We start from the raw sequence: 20,426 nt of genomic DNA, 5'->3' as shown, positions 1-20,426 counted from the left end.
GTAGTGTTCAGTCCGTGGGGCCTCGTTGGGCAACTTTTCTGGTGAGCAGGCACTGAGACTCTCCATCCAACCTAAGCCCTTAAGGGTACATGCCCACCTAATGATTCTCTGTGTCCCCAGCCTGCAGGATCTCTGCACACACTGGGCTCTCAGTGCATGTTTGTGAATGACGGTGTTGGAGTGTTCCCAAATTTATCACATCATTTCACCGGATCCTTATGATAGCTGAAGAGGAAGGCAGAAGAGATGGTCAGTGTGGCTCCAGCTCTCCCTTCAGTCTTTTTCTTAGAGAGGGAATCACCTGTCCTCACCTTTTTGTTTTGAATACAGACTCTGAGCTCATCTCACCAGCGGTACCCAAACACTTGTCTGAGGACAGGCTGGTCCGTGACAAAGATTTTACTGGTGCCCAGATGAATGAGAAAAACAATGATAATGTAATAAATTTCTTCAATTTAAAGGACTGCTCTTTATTCTGAGATTATGCCATTCCTATAGTTTTGGGGGCTGATTATGGCAATAGTAGCTGGTACATTTTCTTTTTAAGTCCTTACTTGGAAAAATAAAAATTTGGCAACGTATGTCAGTCCCCAAAACTCTGTAATTTCACTCGTCTGTGAAATCTAAACGTCTGGGCCCCAGTCCTGAAGCTGTGCTTAAATCCCTGTGTGATATGCCTGTTTCTGCTTGAACACCTCTACTGTGATGAACTCATTTTCAACCGTGCTAAGCCCACTTGCCTTTTCGGTCTGGCGGACACACTCCTGAAGAAGCCGCTCACAGTCCCGCATCTTGGTCTTGAGCAAGTCCTGTTTGGTGGCTGAAAGGAGCAGACCCTTGGCATCCAGAGGTCCAATGACATCATACCAGACGGGGCAGCCATCCAGGTCATAGCCACACATGCCCCCTGACAGATACTGTTGGACCACCTGGGCAAAAACATAGAGGAGGCACCTGGTCAGCAGGCCCAGGGAGTTGTGCCTTCCCTGTATCCCAGGGCCTTCCCAGGGGTTCATCAAGCTCTCCCTCCACAGCCTTCTCCTGGGTGCCAATAGATAACTCACCCTGGGAACCACTGGGGCTCACTTAGAACTGTCAGACCTTTCCTCTGAAGGTCCCAGTCCACCAGATTCGGGCACAGATTGTGGGTCTAACAGACCCAACATAGGGATGGGGCAAGATCATTTGTCCTCACCTCTGGAGGCTGCCAGCTCATGATGTTGTCAATGTCCTTTTGCTTTCGGAACTCCACGTGCTGCAAACACACAGTCAGGGCTTTAAAAGAGCAGGAGTGGGGGGAACGCTTAAGGAGTATCTAGCAATAGATGACAGTATGAAGAGGCCACCATCACATCTCAGATACGTCATGAGAAGGCAACTGGCAGGAATGGAAAAGAAGGCACTGCATGGTTTAGAGGTCTGGGAAGAAGGGATTATAATTCTTGGCTGGCCCAGAACTATTAAAGTTCTGTGTTTCCAAGGAGGGGAATGCACTTTGTCACAGAGGTATAAGGTAACAATGGTCAGCTAATACTCAGATATGTCACACAAGCCAAAAGCTGTGATTGGATGGGCAGGGTGGGCAAAGGAAGCACAGTGTGATTCTGACAGGCAGGAATGGAGGCAACAGCGGGATATGAAGCCAAATGGATCTCACCTTCCGGAGCATGGCTTCGGACTTCTGCAGATCAAAGTTTCTAGCTGTAACAGGGAAACGTGGTTAGGGTTAGACCAGCAGGCTGGGCATCCAAGGACAGGGAGATTTCCCTATTCCCACATAGGGGCTGACTCCCAGATCACCCCACAAGCAGAAGGTAACATGAAGACCTTCACTGGGTGCTTCTGGAACACCACAGCCCCTGAAGGTCAAGGATCAGGGCAGGTGGCTAGAGCCTTGCAACTTCAGGATTAAAAGAATTTTACCCTAGTGGATGCAATAGGTGAAAGATCTTATCTTTTCTCATGGAAAGTAAACCCTGGACCCCTTTATCATTCTGCCTCTCCAGTTACACAAAGTTAATCTTCATGGTCTAACATCCAGTTCTGAGAACTTGATCCACAGTTCAAAGATGAGCATAGTTGCCCCACAGTCTGGGGTGGATCTGGCAGAACATCCCAGTAGGATAGAGTTGATGAGCCTGAGTCGACCTTGCCCTATCTTCAAAGGATCCATGCATACCCTAATGAGACACAGAGGGCCCTCCTCCCATGGTTCCTGGAAAGCTTCAGAATTCAAGTCCACCTGGGCCAAGTCTTCATTTTATGTTCCAGCCCCAAGTCGTTCTGCTCAAACTTGAACACAAAGACCTCACTACCCCAAATGCCACCTCCTTCCAGGTAATCTGCACTGCTATTTGCACTCAGTCCTCATTGTTACACTGAGATCTGCTGCCGGGACACTCAGAAAATAGGGTCGCTTCCTCAGTCATGTGACAGCCTCTTCAATACTAGTGAACTCTGTGCTGCCACCTGAGTCCTCTCGGCTATCATGTTGCCCATCCATGGATCCTTTCTCTAACCATTTCTCACAGCCCAGTTTCAAGTCCATCTACAGAACTTCCCTTTAGATGTTTCCCAGTTGGCCAGTGCCCTTCTTAAAGTGTGCTGTCCAGGGACACCTGGGTGGCTAAGTTGGTTGAGCATCTAACTTCGGCTCAGGTCATGATCTAGTGGTTTGTGGGTTCGAGTCCTGCGTCAGGCTCTGTGCTGACAGCTCAGAGCCTAGAGTCTGTGTCTCCCTCTCTCTCTGCCCCTCCTCCGCTCATGCTCTGTCTCTGTCTCTGTCTCTGCCTCTCAAAGATAAATAAACATTAAAAAAAATTTTTTTAAATGATAAAATAAAGTGTGCTGTCCATAACTGAGCACAGCACCAGGTGTTGTCTACCCTTCTCCAACAAAGCCTAAGAAATTTCTCGGCAACAGTCCCACCCTTAACTCAGATGGAGCTTACAGTCAACGGAAACCCCCAAATCCTTTTCAGCTGTGCTGTTGGGAAGCCTCCATCCCATATGTTGTGAGGTGGTTTTCTGGACCCATCCCTATCAGATTTTCTCTTGTTACAATCAGCTTCACTTGATCCTTTAAAGAGTTTTTGAGATCCAGACTCTTACCAATTTTGCCAACTGATCTATGAACTCTGCCTCCCAGCTGCATGTCCTCTGTGGATCTGATTGGTATCTAGAACTGCTGACAGCCCTGGAAGCTGGGCCAGACAGGCTGCCCTCTGGACTGTCACCTTAATCACTGATCTCTGGGAGTGGCCGAGCACATTCCCTGACTCTGCTATCATGAAATCCAGTCCACGCTCCTGCACCCAAAGGGTATATCAAGAGATTTGACCAATGCCACTCCTCTCGTTGGTGCTGGACACACACTGGTGAACAGCCTTTGCTCTTAGGAAGTTTCTTCTGATGGCCACCCTTTACGTGCCATCATGGCAGCAAGGGGCAGCTTTTAGAGGAATATAATCTGGGTTTGCCTCTCTGCCCCTCCACTTTTTCGCAGTTTGACCTTGCACAAGATACTGCACATCTCTGACTGAATCATCTAATGATCTGGAAACACATGAAAGATGCAAAGCAACATGCTATCCTGATGGGGGAACCCAGCTGGTCTGTGAAGGAGTGGTAGTGAACTGTGAGCCCCCTTATCTCCAGGTGGCTCTCCAGTTAACCGGTATCTGCAAGAGTCCAACATCTAGCGTCTTCTTTGAGGGCGCTCCCTAATATCTGCCAGAGTCCAACATCCAGTGTCTTCTTTGAGGGCCCTCCCCAAGTTGCCACTTGGCCCTGACTGCCTCCCCATGCCTGCTGAGTCGGGCCTCTCCAGAGCTCCTGCTGCCCCAGTCAGGGACAGCTCAAAGCATGGCTTAGGGCACTGCCAAAGAAGCTGGTCCAGGAGCAGCTGTCCTGGGTTCTTATCTGATCACTTCCTAGTCCTAGTGAAGAAGACTCAGACATCCTTTGACCCACCCCGCACGCGCACGCATGCACACACACACACACACACACACACACACACACAATATTTCTACCACCTCCTCGTTTTCATCTGGCCACCTGACCCTGTACTGAAGCAGTACAGATTCATGTGCCTGCTCTCAGGGCTTGGGGCCAGCAGAAAACTCAACCCATGTGAGGGGAAGGGGCCAAGAGTAGAAGCCCGAGTTCACACCTAGGTTAGAGAAAGACATTCTGCTGGCATGCGCCTTGAAAATGTTTCCTTTAGAATCAAAGGTAAGAGGGAAAATGTTTCCTTAAAAAAAAAAAAAAAAAAAAAAAAGGGCAACAAAAACCGTAATTGAAATTCATAGCAGAGTCTGACCCAGCCTGAGCTCCTGCCCAGGAAATGTGAGGCACAAAGGGCAGAGGAGACACTTCCTCTGTTCTGAAGAGGCAGAGCCTGTCTTCAGAGGGCAGCTGTGGCTTCCTAGAGAGACTGCTGGCCTGGGAGTCTGGGGCCCTAGGTTTCTGCCCTGATTCTGCTTCTCATTAGCTGTGTGCCTTCAGGTAAGTGCCTTCCCTGCTCTGAGCCTCAGTTGTCTTAACTGGCAAATGAGGATGACTATACTCTTCCGTATGCCTGCAAAGAGAGGGGTTATCCAAGGACTGGGGAGTTGGGAATGCCTGGGAAACCAAGTGCCAGGAGCCCAGGTGGCCTTTCTCTTAGATAAAAGAGCTGTGTTATTTTGTTCATCTCTCTGAAACCACACGTCCCTACCTAACAGCAGCTCAGTGGGGTGTTTGATCATCTTACAGCTGGCTCTTTAAGGCAGCACATTCTTCCCACGCTGCCTACCCGCCCACTTCTAGCTAAGCCCCTTCAGCAAAACATCCTCCACCCCTGGACTGAGGCCAGTGAGCCCCTGTGCCGCCCCTTCACCCAATCCAAGTGGGCTGATGGTGGTGCTGGTGGGGTGGTCACAGCTCTTTTTGGGAGAAAGGGCAAGTGGCACTTCCAGAGGCACACAGGGCCCCGTGTGGCTTCCCTGGCTGCACCTGCCATAGGATACATACTAGTACCTTTTCTGGACAGAAAAGGAAAATACATCTTTTCACCTATCCCAAGACCCCTAAGGTATGTACATGTGTGTCTGTGTCTGTAAATAAATAATCAGGCATGATTTGTACTTTAATATTTGGGGCTATGATTCTACATCATAATTGAATCTCTGCCAATCTAACACAGTGGAATTTTCTCTATTATTTCAGTGTCTGCTAAGAGAATTTCTATAAAGAAAAAAAAAGTGTGTCACAGGAACCAGAGAGGGTAGCACATGCCTTGAACCACAGGAGGAAAAAAAGGGAAAAAAGAAAGGAGAGATTTCAGGAGTTGGGGCATGGAGCTGAATTGGACTCTGAAGCTAGTAGAAACATGTACATTTCATCACCACACACAGAATTCTGTCATGTTACGTCCTGTAATAGGCAAGGCACCCTGTCTGGTCCTGTTCTAGCAGAGAGGAGCCTAAAGCAGATGTGTGCCCCTGGCCCACACGCCATAGCCAGAACAGGGCAGAGTTAGAGCTAGAACTTGAGGCTCTGGAGCCTGGTAGTGGCCTGAGGGCAGTCTTATCAACCTAGGTTTGGCTGAGTGCTCCCACGTTCCCCGTGCACTCTGCCCCTCCTTCAAGCTGCCTAAACTGCTGGCAGCAGGTGGCTTGCCATCCCAAGAGGTCACAGAAGGGGCCGGCCTCTCCCAGGGGCCTGCACTCTGGTTCTAAACTTGGCTCTGCCTCTGACTACTCACGTGGCTTGGTCTTCCTAGGCTTTTCTTCAACCCATTTCCCCAAGTCCATCGGGAGAGTGCATTTATCAAATGGATGGAAAGGGCACTGGGCTGGGAGTCAGCCCGCCAGTTCTAGTCTTCTCTCTGCCTGTAATTCAAGCACTGTGTGACTTGGAGCAAGTTACTTCACCTCTCTGAGCCTCAGGGTTGTTATCTACCCAATAGGAGGATCTAGGTTATATAATTGCCAAGAGCCCTTTGGGTTCTAAAGGTTGAATTCTCCAGATTCTCAGATTGCCAGGGGCAGGGTTTCCAGAGTGCACCATTCTGTTACCCAGGACAAGCCCCTGCCCCAGCCTCCCGCAGCCCCGATTCCCTCACCTCGGAGCCAGCGCAGGAGAAAATAGTCATCTGGATTTGGCAGAGTGGGCAGCACATCCTGGACATTCTCCCGAAACTGTAGGGAGAGGCAGTAGGGTGAGCGGCAGGTCCCACCCCAACCACCCTCTGCCGGGGGCTCTCCGCAGGGACTTTGCTAGACCTCTCTTCAATACGGGTCAACTTGTAGACACTGGCTGAGCACATGGGCTGCATAGTACACTCTGCTGCCTCAGTGGATAGCAAGGAGGAGGCAGGAAGGAAGTAAGACACTACCTCTGCCTGGCTGTGTGCACTTCCACTCCAGTGTGGCAGGTGGGCATATGTGTTCCCAGCTGTGATAATAGACACTCTGGCACATGCCACAGTAAAAGCTATCAGTTTGCCAAGCGTTCCCTGTGTGCCCAGCACTGAACTTGGCATTTATCTTATTCATGCCTCACTCACAGTCCCTGGAGGTTTCACTGTCCCTATTTTACAGATGAAGAAATTAGAGCTCAGAGAGGCTAAGTAACATTCCCAAGGCTGAACAGCTAGTAATCAGCAGAGCTGGGATGCAAACCCAGGTCTGTCCGAGGCCAGACAGCACACTCTTGCCACTGTAGTCTTCTGCCCTTTAGTAATGGATTGGTGAGCACTGTGCTGGGGGAGCAGAGGAAGAGAAAATTTGATTATGACCGGCCCAGGAAGACAGTGGTCTCACATGACTTCAAAAAAAATGGCATATGCATTGGGCTAGAAGGACTTCAAAGGCAGCAGGAGGAGGGAGGAGGGCAATCCAGGTGGAGGGAACAGTTCCAACAGGAAGCCATGAAGGGGGAAAGTGCAGGGAGTGCCAAACAAGGGATGTGGACATCCACCTCCAAGTAGGTGAGCACACCCCCACGTGCTCTCCCCATGCCTCCTGCTCCTGGCCACTCACCTTTCCCTACTCACTGACCTTACAGGACAGCCCAGAGGGGACCAATGAGGACCTGCCACCTCCACCCCTTGCCTAGGTCAGCCAGGGACTTGAACCATCCCATCCCATCCCCCAGACTCCCAGACTCCCAGAGGAACTGCTCATCCAGGGCCCAGGCATGAAGCCACCCCTCACCAAGGACCCTACCCAGCCCCTGGTTTCCAGTTTAATCACCACCTAATCCCTCCTCTGCCTGACTTCCCCTGCAGGTCAGCAGTAAAACCTGAAACCTCCCTATCCAGCCTCCCTGGGATGGGGGAGGCCCAGCCTGGGGCAGAGCCTTCATGGGGTTGGTGCCTCAGCCCACTGCCATGGCAGGAGACATCTGGCCCCACACCCCCTGTCCAGCGATGGAAAACTGCTCAGCTGTGAAGATTCCAAACCTTCAGACCGGACCCAATGGGTTCTGGCTCCCAGAACAGCCAACCTCCCCTCTCCTCAAGGGCAACAAAAAGTAGATTCAGTTGGTGGAGAGGGGGTCCAGCTTTCAAACTGCTGGCCCCTCCTCTGCCCAGGCGCCAAGGCAAAGCCAGGCTTACCTTCTAGCCTTCTGAAGAGCATCTGCCCCAGTCCCAGGGAGGGGCCTGGATTGCAGGACAAGGGAGGGCTGGTCTGAGCTCAAACTAACCTCAACCCAGTGAGTCGCTGATAGGATTCCAGCCTTCACATGAGGGTGCTCCCTTCAACATCATCGGGTCCAACCCCTCACTTCGTCTCATCAAGGAGCACACAGAGAAGGACGGGTTTTGCCCAAGGTCGGCAGAGAGACTTGGTGCCCCAGAAAGGGCTCTCCAAGTATCCTCAAGAGCTGTCAGGGCCCTGTTCAGGGTGCCGCTGCCCCGTAAGAGGAAAACCTCCCGGAAATGGAAGGAAACCTGGGGCCCTGCCCCAGCCCCCAGGGCCCGGCTGCCAGTCTTGTGAATGAATATTGCCTTTGTGCCCTTAGCTACCTCCGAGGGCTTCCAAGCAACCACTTCTTCCCAGGTGGCACCGCCAAGGTCTCGCTCGGGGCTGAGGCTGGGGTGGCCAAACTTCCCCGGGGCCTCCTCGGCGGGCGGGGGGAGGGAGGGGCGGGCCTCGGGGAGAGGGGCGCGAGGCGCCAGGTGCTGCCGGCCGCAGCTCCGCCAGCCTCCCGCCGGTCCCGCACCGTCCCTCGCCCCCCGCCCAGTTCCTTCCCAGCTCTCAGCTGCTGCCGGAACGTGAGGCCCCGGGCCGGGGGGCGGGGGCCGGGCCAGGATGAGGACTCACCTTGGCCAGCGCCTCCTTCTGCTTGGGGCTCAGATCGCCGACTCTGCCGCTCATCGTGGCTCCGGCGCGGGCGCGGCGGTTGCGGCAGCTGATGGAGCACGGGTCGCTCTCTGCCGCCGGAGTAAAGTCCCAGCCTTTTGCCCGGGCCTCGGGGCCGGCCGCCAAGCCCCGCCTCTTAAAGGATCCCGAGGGGTGGAGTAGGGAGGGATGCGCTGGGCGCGGGAGCCTCTGGCGCGTTGCCCTCTATCCTCCTGAAGTCGGAGACCCTGGCAGCAGGCGACCAGGAGTGCCCCACCCGGGGCCGAGGTCAGTGGACATTAGAGGGTCAGGAAATCTGGGTTCTGGTCTCAAATTTATCCTTAGCTCCCCTGTGACCTTGGACGAGACTCTCTGGGCCTCAGTTTCCCCATCTAGGTGCTATCTAATGACCTCTCCTGCAATCAGACCCCATAGGGCAGAACCTCACTGCCCCAGATGGTGGAGAGCTTGCCTGGTGCCGCTGTGGAGGGCCAAGTCCTGAAACCTAGACATCGCCCTGTGATGAACCATGGTATTGGCCATTTCTCTCTGGAGCCCCTGCCCTCTTTCTCTTTGCCATTGGTTTTGGACCACTGCTGCCAACCAGCTTGGGGCCTCTCAGTGTTGACAGACTTTTCCCTCCACCTGTGAGGCAGGCAGGCCTAGGGAACAAGGAACCACAGACCAGGTCTCCCAACCCAGGGCCCTGACCTCTGCTTCTGACCTTCCCAGCTCTCCAAGAGCTGCTCCTCAGCAGGCAGAGAGGAGTGCTTCCTCTCTGGGAATCAGAAGTCCTGGGTTTGAATCCTAAATCATCCACTTCTGTCTGTCAGACTTCAGCAAGCGACTTCACCTCTGTGCACCCAAGCTTCTTCATTCATGACATGGAGGTGATGATCTGGATTTCAAGTCAGCTTGAGAACATCAAGGGAGCTAACATATATAAGTCACTCTGTGCCTTATGCACTCAAGTGCCTAACAAAGGGGTTGCCTCTGTGACCACTCCCTAGTCTGCCCTGCACACCTCCCTTTGCCGCCTGCCTGGCCAGGCTTTGGCCTCTGGGTGGGGATGTAGGGTGGACATGGAGGAAGCCACAGTAAAGCCACCACTCAATGAAAGCAGGCCTGCTATCAGCTTATCTGCTTCCCCTGCTTCTGCCCAAGGGCCAGAGCTCTGGGTTCCTATAATTGCAAGTCTGACTTGTGTGATGGATGCTTCAGTGCCATCTGACTGTCTTGCCATGTCTGACAGCCCCTTCCTCATACAATGAAGCCCTTTCCTCCTTTCTGTGCTCAACAGCCTCCTCCCTCTGTCTGCCCCCTCCTGCCTCCCCCACCCCCCCCCCGGCCCCATAACACACACACTATACTCCCTTCCTACCTCTGTGGTAGCAGCTGCTCATATACCCTGGACCATTCTTTCCTCCTACTGTGTGCCAGGCCCTAGGCACTATTCTGAAATGAATCAGACACCATCTTGCCTCCCAAAGATAAGATATAGGCACCATCACCTAGAATATAGGAGCGAGATAAATGTTCCAAACAGAACAAGTGCCTGGGAGGTTAAGGAGGAGAATTTGCTTTGGGTTGTAAGAATCCTAGAAGGCTTTGTGGAGGGAGAGACATTGGAGCTGCACCCTAAAATATGGGGTAGGGAGGAAATGGAAAGGAAATCCATTCATTCCATGCTGGCACAATGGCGTAAGCAAAGTTCGGGTGGTTGATGGGAAGCATGGCTCCTGCCAGAGAGAAGGGGAGAGGAAGAATAGGCAGGAGGGACCGGCAGCACCACAGTGTGGCCCTGCTTAGTAGCATTGGCCCTGCTACACCGTGAGGTCCTTGGGCACACCGTCCTGGCTTACTCATCTCTGAACCCCCACAAGCCCCCTACCCTCAGCAGAGCATCCTATACACAGGGGCTTTTCAATAAATGTATGCTGAATGAATGAAAGTGAGAAATGCTCCAATAGGCATGGAGCCCGGTGCTGAGGGAGCCCAGGGAAGAAGACCTAAGCACAGATCATTCAGGGATCAGGCAGCTCACCTCACTTGACAGCTGTGGAAACTGAAGCCCAGAGAGAGCACGACCCCAAATCGTTAGTGGCGTGACGGATGTGGAGAACTCTGCCCGGTGCCTGGCACATGGAAAACCACCACTTAGTGCCTGCAGAGCTAGGCCCAGGAGCTTGTGGGCATCCCACCTCTCAGAGTTGGTTCCCGCCAACTCTACGCTCCGGTCTCCAGGAGAGTAGAAAGCAGGAGGATCCCAGTTAGAAGGCAGAGGCCGGCTACAGCAGGCCTGTTAAAGACACCTGGGAGGACTCTGCTCTGCACCTGACAAGGCCCCCCTACCATGAGGGTCTGCTAGAGTGCAGACCTGAGGGTGCAGAGCTGAGGGTCTCAGATTCAGCTCTGTGACTGAGAAGCCCCCAACTCCCACCTCTGGGAGGAGTTTTCAGGTTGTCCCAGCTGTTCTTCCCTAGTTAAAGAAAGAACCATCGCCTTCTGGCTTAGGGCAGGACAAGGCTGCCTTCCTTGTTGGACTTGTGGCTCAAATCCTTATATAAGACCCTCCCAGGGACAAGATGTAGGGCCCATTCAAAGGAAAATAGTAGAATAGCCCCTTTACAGCACTTTACAGTTTAGAAGGCACTTTCAGATCTAGCTTTTCATTTAAGCCTATGGTGACCCTCTGAGTCAGGTGATTTATTGAGGAACCTAGGGAGAGAAGTGATCCTGTAAGAATATGTGCAAATTTAGGACTTGCACCCAAGTCTCTGGCTTCTGGGCCCTATGCTTCCAGGCACCCATAGGCTGGGGTGTGGACTAGCCTTGGAGTTACCTGCATAGGCTACCCAGGAAAACGTTTACACAGCAGGAAATCACCCTCAGCCCCCAACAAACCCCCAGGAATCTGGAGTTACCTACGATAAAGGCCTAAGTGAAGTACCCTTCTTCCAGTCTGCTTTTTCCAAGTCCTGTGGCTACCTGCTTCTCCTTCCTCCACTGAAACTTACCTATCTCTGGCCCACTATGGAAGGACTAGTTAATCTGATAATATAAATCCTAGAATAATAATCTGGTAAATTCCTCTGAGCTGGTTACTAAGAGAGAACCCCTCCTCCACATCCCTACCTTTTCTCTATCCCCCTACCCCTGTCCAGCAATTCTCTCTCCCTGCTAGTTATGTTGTTCCCCTGTTCAAGATTCTGCAGTGGCTCCCTAGTTCCTTCAGGCATCAGCTCAATCTCACTGACTTGCATTCAAGGCCAAGGCCTATCTCATTCCAGCATCCTTTGGGGCCTTCACTGCCGCTCCTCCCCTCCACACACTTTCGTTTTAGTCAAAGAAGGTCTGTGCTGTTCCTCAGACATACCTTGGCCCTCCTGTCTCTATCAAAATTGCTTCTCTCTTCTGTTTCTTCCTGCCAGATCCTCCTGCCAGATCCTCCCAGGCCATCAGAACCCTGTTCCTGCTGTTTCCAGGAACCTCTCCCTGATTTAACCAATCCAACATGAGCCCTGCAAAACAGTAGCCCCTCTCTCTTGAACTTGACACTGACTACTCTGTATTGCAGTGGTGACTATCAGGCAATGGCCTGGCCCAATAGGAAGAGCCCAGCATCCTTAGTCAGGCAGGTCCCAGGTGAGATCCAGGCCCTACTGCTTGCCAGCTGTGTGACGAGGGTGCTGTGCTGAGTATACCTTGCCAGGCAAGGTGATGTTAACAGCTGAAAGAAGGCTGCTGGGCCTAGGAGGTCTAGAAGGAACGTGGGGTCACTGATGGTTCTAGTCTTGGGAGTTAGTGCCCTGGGGCTAAGATTCCTCTGTGACATGGCTACAGACATGGGCAGGAGCACTGGACTGGGGTCTCTCTCTCCCTTTTTTTTTTTAAGTTTATTTATTTATTTTCTAGAGAAAGAGTGAGCGGAAGAGGGCAGAGAGAGGGAGAGAGAGAGAATCCCAAGCAGTCTCCATGCTGTCAGTGCAGAGCCCCATGCAGGGCTCGATCTCACGAACTGTGAGATCATGACCTGAGCCGAAATCAAGAGTTGGATGCTTAACTGACTGAGCCACCCAGACTCCCCAGAGCTAGGGCTTTTGACTGTGTTCTTGAGTGAATGTGCTACAGTGACTATTTAGCAATGAATACTGGGGAGAGGGGGTGTGCACCTCGGAGCTATCTGCCTTGACCTCTGGGCCTTGGTTGACTCTTCTCTAAAACAAGGGCACTGACCTCCAGATCAGAGGCCCCTAGGTGCATTGTCCTCTGATTCTCTGGTGCCAGCGGGAAAGGGGTGGTGCTGAGATTGGCACAGTGGTCTGAGACCTGAACAGTCTCTTAAACCCTTCAACAAATATTTGTGGAAAACTCTACTTCCATAGGGCCAGACAGAACTTTCTAGAAAGCCCTTGTGACCATGCAGAAGGGCACTGACTCCAGCCTCCATGCTTCCTGTCCTTATCCCAAGCCTGCCATGCAGAGTTTCAGCTGCCTTAAGTTTTTTTCCAACAAAGTGGGGGAAGGAATGAAGAAATCTACCCTACCTGGGATGACACGACCCTGACAGTGGAGGTGACAGCAGCAGAATGAGGAGGCAACAGTGATAGACTGACTCCTGTTCCTGCCTGCACTGTCCTCCAGATGGTCAAGGCTTCAGCTCCTAACTGGAGCTGGGAGCCAGAGCACCTTTCGTGCCTTGGCTCCATGAGTATTTAGGCAACAGGCATGTCACCAGGCATGGGGACACCTCAGAGAATGAGGCCAACCAGGTCCTGCCCTCAAGGAGTTCCTGGTCCACAGGGAGAATGGCTAAGGCAACAGGTCATTCCAGTATAGTGCAGCCAGCACCACCACATTGGTGCAGTCAGGAAGTTCTACACCCAGTCAAGAGACCTAATGACTGAGCAGGAGTCTGCCATATTGGAGGAGGCAGGAGTCCTGGAAACCATTCACTCCCCCCTCCCTTCTTTCCTCCCTCCCTTCCTCCCTTCCTCCCTCCTTCCCTCCCTCCTTCCTTCTTTTTTCCTTCCTTCCTTCCTTCCTTCCTTCCTTCCTTCCTTCTTTCCCATATTTCACTGAGCACTGTGGTAATCCTGGAGTAAAAATACTGCCCGCATGGAACTTGGGGTTGGGGCCATGCCCAGACTGAGCTTGGGCTGTGGAGAAGTGAGAGGGGCTAGTAGGGGCTCAGATAAAGAATCAGGACTTGGGGGTACATGCATGTAGGAGAGGCAGGGGTCAGGAAGGACCTTTGAGCGGTGGTGAGGGGTTATTCTAAGACCCTTGAGCTGGGGATGCTCTGTGTGGATGGCAGGGGTGGGGAAGTCTTCTCCCTTTTGGGGCCTCAACATCCTTGGTGTTGAATAATACTGGGACATCTGCTAGGGTAAATTCAGACTGCAGGCAGAAAGTACCTTTGAAGACTGAAGGGCCACAAATGGATCTCCCTTGGGGAGGGCAGGGTATGTGTAGGAGAAGGGGTGGGGTAAAGAGCCCCCTTGCCAGACCCCTCAGGTCCCAGCCCAGCCCTGCCCAACTGCCCACAATACAGATTGGCAACCTCTCTATTCCCTTACTCTTTCCTCTCCTCCCCAGCTCCCAGTGAGGAGGGCAGGAGTCTTCAAGGACTTCAGGATAGGAGGTGGCAGCTGGGGTTCCTCCCCTGAGGCAGCTCCTTGGCCCCTGCTGTTGCCTCTCTCCCTGAAGAAATGCAGTGAGAGCAAGGAAGCCTGGAGCCAAATCCCACCTTTTCAGAGGGCAAAGTCACCTGCCTTCTCCAGGTGCCTGTTTCCTGGGGAGAAAAATAATCCTTGCCTCTTTCCCAGGGCTGCTGTGAGAATTCCAAGTGAAATAATGGCTGAAAAAGTGATGGGTGCACAAATGTGGGGGATTATTAGTACTATTATGTGTTAATTCTGAAGGCACAACAGACTGGAGAAACTGAGCCTGCCCAGCTCCTCCCAAGGAGCCCACTTCCTCTTCACTTCCGCAGTCCATCCTGGCTTTGTGAAGACGCGCAAATCCTCTCCCCGCCCCACTTCCCACAACCGAACCCCCCTAATTAAGTCCCTTACCTTCCCAGCTATCATTATCTAATCCCTAAGCCTTTTCTCACCCGTCTCCAGTTGTCCCAGGGATTCAAATCCCTTTAGAATGAGGTGGCCCAGTTAGCTGTGAACCCAGAAGCTGGGGGCAGGGAGCAGGGACTTCAGGACTCCCCCCGAGTGGAGGGGACAGTGGAGGAGGGTAGGAAGGGTACTGGAGACCCTACCCTGGCTCTGGACTAGCTGGCATGAGCCTGGAGACTTCCCTTGGGCAGAGTGGGTTTTCATTTCTACACCTGTACCCTGCATCCGAGATAGAATCCAGATTCTACAGTCAGACTTGCTCAGGGCAGGTCAGTGCCTTTGAGAAACAGAATGGCATGGGATAAGCGCCCCCTGACTCTGGAGTCAGACTACCTGGGTTCAGGTCCTGGTTCCATCACCTACCAAGGTTACTTGACCTCCATGCCTCAATTTCCCTTCCATTAGATGGCAATGATAATCTACTACCTCATATGCCTTTGGTGAGATTAAATGAGCTAATTCATGCAAAGAGACTTTGAACAGTGCCTGGAACATATTAAATGTACTGGCTGTTTTTATTTGTACTTCTTATTTCTTCCCCCCATGATATTCTTGCCATTCAGATCTTAACACACACACCACCTCTCAGAGAGGCCTTTCCTCCCTTGGTACTGAAACTGAAGTAGCCCCCAGCAACCCACCCCCCATGCTATTTTATCTCCTTCATATGGCACTAACCGTGGCCTGAAATTACCCTGCTTGTATATGTGGTGATGGTTTCCTATCTATTAGGAAGGGCAGGAGCCATTGCTGGTCCTGGTCACTGTTCCATGTCCAGTGCCTAGAACCCAGCAGGTGCTCCATATCCATTTGTGGGCAGGACCCAGCACTCACTCTGTCCCCCAAGGGCTGGGCCCAGGGAAGGAGCAGGCCCCTGGCCACCCCTCCTTTGGTAGCCCTTCCTCCCCCTGACACCACAGTTAAGATGCTGCTACTCTGTACCTCTGACCCTGCCCTGTGTGATCTTTGGAAAGTCACCACCCCTTTTTGGGCATCCGGGGGAGGGGAGGGAGAGGGCAATGTTAACTAGACAAATTTTTTTAAATCTGCTTTTTTTTTAATGTTTATTTTTGAGAGAGAGAGAGAGAGAGAGCACGAGTGGGGGAGAGGCAGAGAGAGAGAAGGCACCAGAGGATCTGAAGAGGGCTCTGTGCTGACAGCCCGACGCAGGGCTTGAACCCATGACCCGTGAGATCATGACCTGAGCCGAAGTTGGATGTTGAACCTACTGAGCCGCCCAGATGCCCTGACAGTCTAAGAATTTTCTAAGAAAATTTGTTACATGTCCCGGAGCTCACACCTATTAAGTGAAAGGACCTCAAGGATCTCTGAGGTCTGAAAATGCAGCCCCCAGCCTAGCCCTCTCTTGTTGCCACTGGTCCCGAAAGCTCCCATGGGGGTAGGGGCGGGGCGCACTCCCCTCAGCTAGGCATTGCCTTCCTGAAGGCCCTTTTTGAAAACAGCAGAGTGCAGCACGGGGCCCCAGCGTGGTCCCCGGGGACTAGCCTGCCTCCTGGTGGCAGCTTGATTACATTGGCCCTCTTCCATCCCGGGAGGGTACTCCTGGGTGGCAGACACACATTCTGGATATGGACTTGCCTTCCCTGCCCTTCATCCTACTTCCAGCATCGCTCACGGAATGCTTTGTCCATTTTTATGCACAGCCTGGCATCACATTGAAGAATTCATTTCACAGCAAAGGAAGAGCAGCCATGGGCTTGTGCCTGTGGAATTCACCGGCCTTACCACATATTCTATTACTGGTGTCGATTCTAAAACATTTCACTGGCCCAACCCTGTTCCACTTGGGGGAACACATGCCATGCCTCACACTTTTGTTAACAGCTTCATTTCTTCCTAGGTCCCTGCAACTTAAGGGGGTGAAGGAGATAGGGTGCATTGGGGCCTCCTCCACACAGTTCACAGCCCAGCCCAGGGCTAGGAAACCTTGTAACCCAAGACACAAGCCACTTGGAATGACAGCATGTTCTGGTGAAAGCCTCCCCCAGCTCCAAAGTGTTTGGTCCAACTCCCATTTTACTTTACAGTTGGAGACACGAGCCAAGAAAAGGGAAGTGGCTTGCTCAGAAGAACATGGCAGAAAGAGTGACAGCCCTGTCCCTGCCAGCTCCCCACCCAGCCCCAGAAGTGAAGCAAGCTAGGATCTGAGGAACTTGGCTCCTCTGGAGCGGCCCACAGGGCTGAGCATCCTGTTTGTCCCTCCCTGAGAGCAGGGAAGCCCGAGGTACGGCACCAGGTCTAGCTGCCTGCCTCTTCTCCCAACTGGGATCCCTTCCTTCCCTGTTGGGTCCTCTAGTCTCCTCCTCCTCAGATGCTGTGATCCCAAGCAGGACCTCTTCTGGCATTCATTCCCTTCAGTCAGTCTCCTGACCTTTGCTGCCTTGTCCCTGGGCTGATACTCCCTCCAGCAGTAGCTCCCATCTTCACTGCCCCTCTACCTGCCCCCCACCCCAACCCACCACACAAAACAGCAGAAGGGCCCTAGTTGGGCTGGGCTATACCCTGCCACGTTTACAAGCACTTGTCTCTTCGAGGGTAACTAAGGGTTACCCAGTGGGAGGACAGACCACAGAGGAACTCTGATTACTCACCAAGTTTACAAGGGTGCTCAGGCTCCCACTGAGGGAAAGCCAGGATATGTATATTCGTGGGGAAGCAGAAACTTGTTCCAGGCTGGTGACAGATACAGGCAAGGTTCTGTGCCTGGTTTGTGTATGTGCATTAAGGGGGCAGTGAGGACCCCTTGCCTGGGTGGGCAGGATGGGGGTTAGGGAGCAAGTAGTGGGAATGGGGATAGGCAGACAGTGGAGCCAGCAGCCTGGCTGATTACAGGGTGTGTCCTTGCAACCCTGTCATTGGGGCTGACAGATGGGCTGGGACATCCACAGAATTGGAGAAACAAGACTGTCAGTGGACACCAAGGAGACTGCACAGTGCATTTTGCAAATTATGGAGAATGCTTTTTTAAAAAAAATATTTATTTACTTTTGAGAGAGAGAGCGATAGAGAGAGCATGCACACAAGTGGGGGAGGGGCAGAGAGAGAGAATCCCAAGGAGGCTCTGCACTGTCAGCACAGAGCCCCATGTGGGGCTCAAACTCACACACTGTGAGATCATGACCAGAGTTGAAATTAAGAGTTGGGCACTCAACCGACTGAGCCACCCAGGCCCCCCAAGAATGATTTCTTTGATGTATGAAAGAATGTTAGTAACCTACGCAAAGAAATAAAGAATGATATAATGAACACTGATGTGATTTAGAAAGCAGAATACTCCTGGGTGCCCTTCCCCAATTATATCCCACTGAACTGAAGTTTGTGTTTCTCATTCCCTTGATTTTCTCTATAGTTATGTTACAGATGAATTTATCTCTTAAAAATATAGTCAGTCTTGCGTGTTTCTTCTTTAATTGAGGTGAAATTCACATAACATAAAATTAACAATTTTAGAGTTAAAAAAAAGTCTAGTGGTACTTCGTACATTCACAATGTGGTGTAGCCAGCACCTCTATCTAGTTCCAAAACATTTTCATCACCCCGGAAAGAAACCTTATACCCGTTAAGCAGTTACTTACCATTTCCTCTACCTGCCCCCTGACCCAGTCACCAATCAGCTTTCTGTCTCTACAAATTTATCTATTCTGGATATATCATACAATATCTAGGCCTTTTGTGTGGGGGTTATTTCACTTAGCATAACGTTTTCAAGCTTCAACCATATGGTAGCATGGGTCAGTACTTCATTCCTATTTATGGCTAAATAATATTCTATTATATGGACATATCAAAATTTATCCATCAATCAATGGACATTTCAGTTGTTTCCACCTTTCAATCATTGTGAATAACGCTGCTATGAACATTGGTGTACAAATCTCTGTTCGAGTCCTTGCCTTCATTTATTTTGGATATATCCCCACAAGTAGAATTGCTGGATAATATAGTAATTTTACGTTTAATTTTTTAAGGAACCATCATATTATTTTCCATAGCAGCTGTACCATTTTACATTCCCATTGTTGATCCATTTTGAGTTAATTTTTGTATATAGCGTGAGGTAGGAGTCCAATTTCATTCTTTTGCACGTAGCTGTCCAGTTGTCCCAGCACCATTTGTTAAAGAGACTATTCTTTCCCTTATTGAATAGTCTTGGCACCCTTATTGAAAATCAGTTGGCCATAGATGTCTGGGTATATTTCTGGACTGGCAATTGTATTCCATTGATCTATGGATCGCTTTATGCCAGTACCACACTGTTTTGATTACTGTACTTTGTAGTATATTTTTAAATTGGGAAGTGTGAGTCCTCTAAATTTGTTCTCTTCTTTTTCTTTTTAATGTTTATTTACTTATTTGGGAGGTGGGGAGAGAGAGAGAGAGAGAGTGAGAGAGAGAGAGAGAGAGAGAGAGAGAGAGAGAGAGAGAATGAATACTCCAAGCAGGCTCCATGCTGTCAGTGCAGTCTGTCATGGGGCTTAAACTCACAAACCGTGAAATCATGACCTAAGCCCAAATCAAGAGTCAGATGCCCAACCACCAAGCCATCCAGGCGTCCCTGTTCCTTTTTTTTTCAATATGGGGTATTCAGGGCTCCTTGCAATTCCGTATGAATTTTAAGATGAGTTTTCCATGTCTTCAAAAAAGGTCATTAGGATTTCAATAGGGATTGCATTGAATCTGCACATTAATTTGGGTAGTTGGGCCATCTTAACAATATTAAGTCTGCCAACCCATTAACATGGATGTCTCTCCATTTATTTAGGTCTTCTTTATTTCAGGAATGTTTTGTAGTTTTCAATGCACGTTTTTCAGCTCCTTGCCTAAGCTTATTCCCAGGTAATTTAATTTTTTTATGGAAACTATCACAAATAGGATCGTTACCTTAATGTTCTTTTAAAATCTTTCATTGCTGGTGTGGAGATACACAACTGATTTTTGTGTGTTGATCTTATACATTCTGACTTCTTAAGAGTTTATTTTGAGAGAGAGAGCATGTGCAAGCAGGGGAGGGGCAGAGAGAGAGAGGGAGAGGGAGAATCCCAAGCAGGCTCCATGCTGTCAGCCTGGAGTCCAGTGAGGGGCTCCATCTCACAAATCGGGAGATCACGACCTGAGCCGAAATCAAGAGTCGGGTGTTTAACCCACTGAGCCACCCAGGCGCCCTTAAATCCTGATGTTTTGGGGCTTAAATGATATTATTATTTGAAGACTTGCTTTTTGTGCCAAGCATTCTATTAGAATTGTCCATGATGATATGCACAACTAATACATTTGTTTTTCTCTGTTGCGTGGTATTTTACATAAGAAGATACTACAGTTTATCTCTTCTCCTAGTGATGACGAGTCAGGCTATTTTAGTCTTTTACTATTCAAGCAGGGCTGCTCTGCATATACCCAGGGAATGGTTCTCACCTGGGACTGCACATTAGAGTCATCTGGAGTACAAGTCTTTTGTCATTACCAGCAACAAGGCCCTACCTCCCAAGATTCTGTTGATTTGGAGTAGGGTTTGGGCAGCATTTTTAAGAAGATCCTTAGATGATTCTAATGTTCAGTCTGTGTTGAGAACCACTACTCTAGAGTGTATACCTAGGAGTGGGATTCCTGGGAGTGTACATTTTCAGTTTGATTTGATGTAAAATCATTGCCAACTGTATGGTACAACCAAGCCATACCACCCTCAATAGTACAGATTCCATTATTCCACATCCCTACCAACCCATGACATGTCAGATTTAAAATTTTTGCCAGTTGATCTCTCGTGTGATCTTAACTTGTATTTTCCTGATTACTGATGACGTTGAGCACCTTGTTATATCTGTTGACCATTCTTGTTGCTCTTTTGTCAATTGCCTAGCGTACCCCAGGCCCTTAACTATCTATCCATTTGTACATTCTGCAGAGGAATCCTTTGGTTGCAAACACCTTCTCCCAGTTTGTGG

General features: G+C 50.7%; 1 protein-coding gene across 5 annotated transcripts in view; it reads right to left on the bottom strand.

The window, feature by feature from the left end:
• SEC14L2 (SEC14 like lipid binding 2) overlaps window positions 1-8,422 on the bottom strand; it is a 28,348-nt gene extending 19,926 nt beyond the window's left edge. For 2 of the 5 annotated variants that reach the window (XR_003973273.1, XM_030336633.1), the window contains exons 1-5: window positions 8,315-8,422; window positions 6,109-6,184; window positions 1,658-1,701; window positions 1,196-1,255; window positions 741-929 (exon numbers count right to left, since the gene is read on the bottom strand). Coding sequence is in view for 4 of the 5 variants with exons in the window: in XM_030336633.1 (XP_030192493.1) it covers window positions 741-929; window positions 1,196-1,255; window positions 1,658-1,701; window positions 6,109-6,184; window positions 8,315-8,368 (423 nt within the window). In the remaining variant the exon portion in view is untranslated. Of the gene's footprint in view, window positions 1-740; window positions 930-1,195; window positions 1,256-1,657; window positions 1,702-6,108; window positions 6,185-7,605; window positions 7,623-7,694; window positions 7,714-8,016; window positions 8,037-8,314 lie in introns of those variants that run through there. The other 3 variants (XM_030336635.1, XM_030336636.1, XM_030336634.1) reach the window with 3 other exon arrangements.
• Between the last annotated feature and the right edge of the window lie 12,004 nt (window positions 8,423-20,426).

Source organism: Lynx canadensis, chromosome D3 (genome assembly GCF_007474595.2).
Source record: "Lynx canadensis isolate LIC74 chromosome D3, mLynCan4.pri.v2, whole genome shotgun sequence".
NCBI classification, from domain to species: domain Eukaryota; kingdom Metazoa; phylum Chordata; class Mammalia; order Carnivora; family Felidae; genus Lynx; species Lynx canadensis.
The sequence above is the reverse complement of the archived record's forward strand: the minus strand, read 5'-3'. Positions and strand labels throughout refer to the sequence as shown.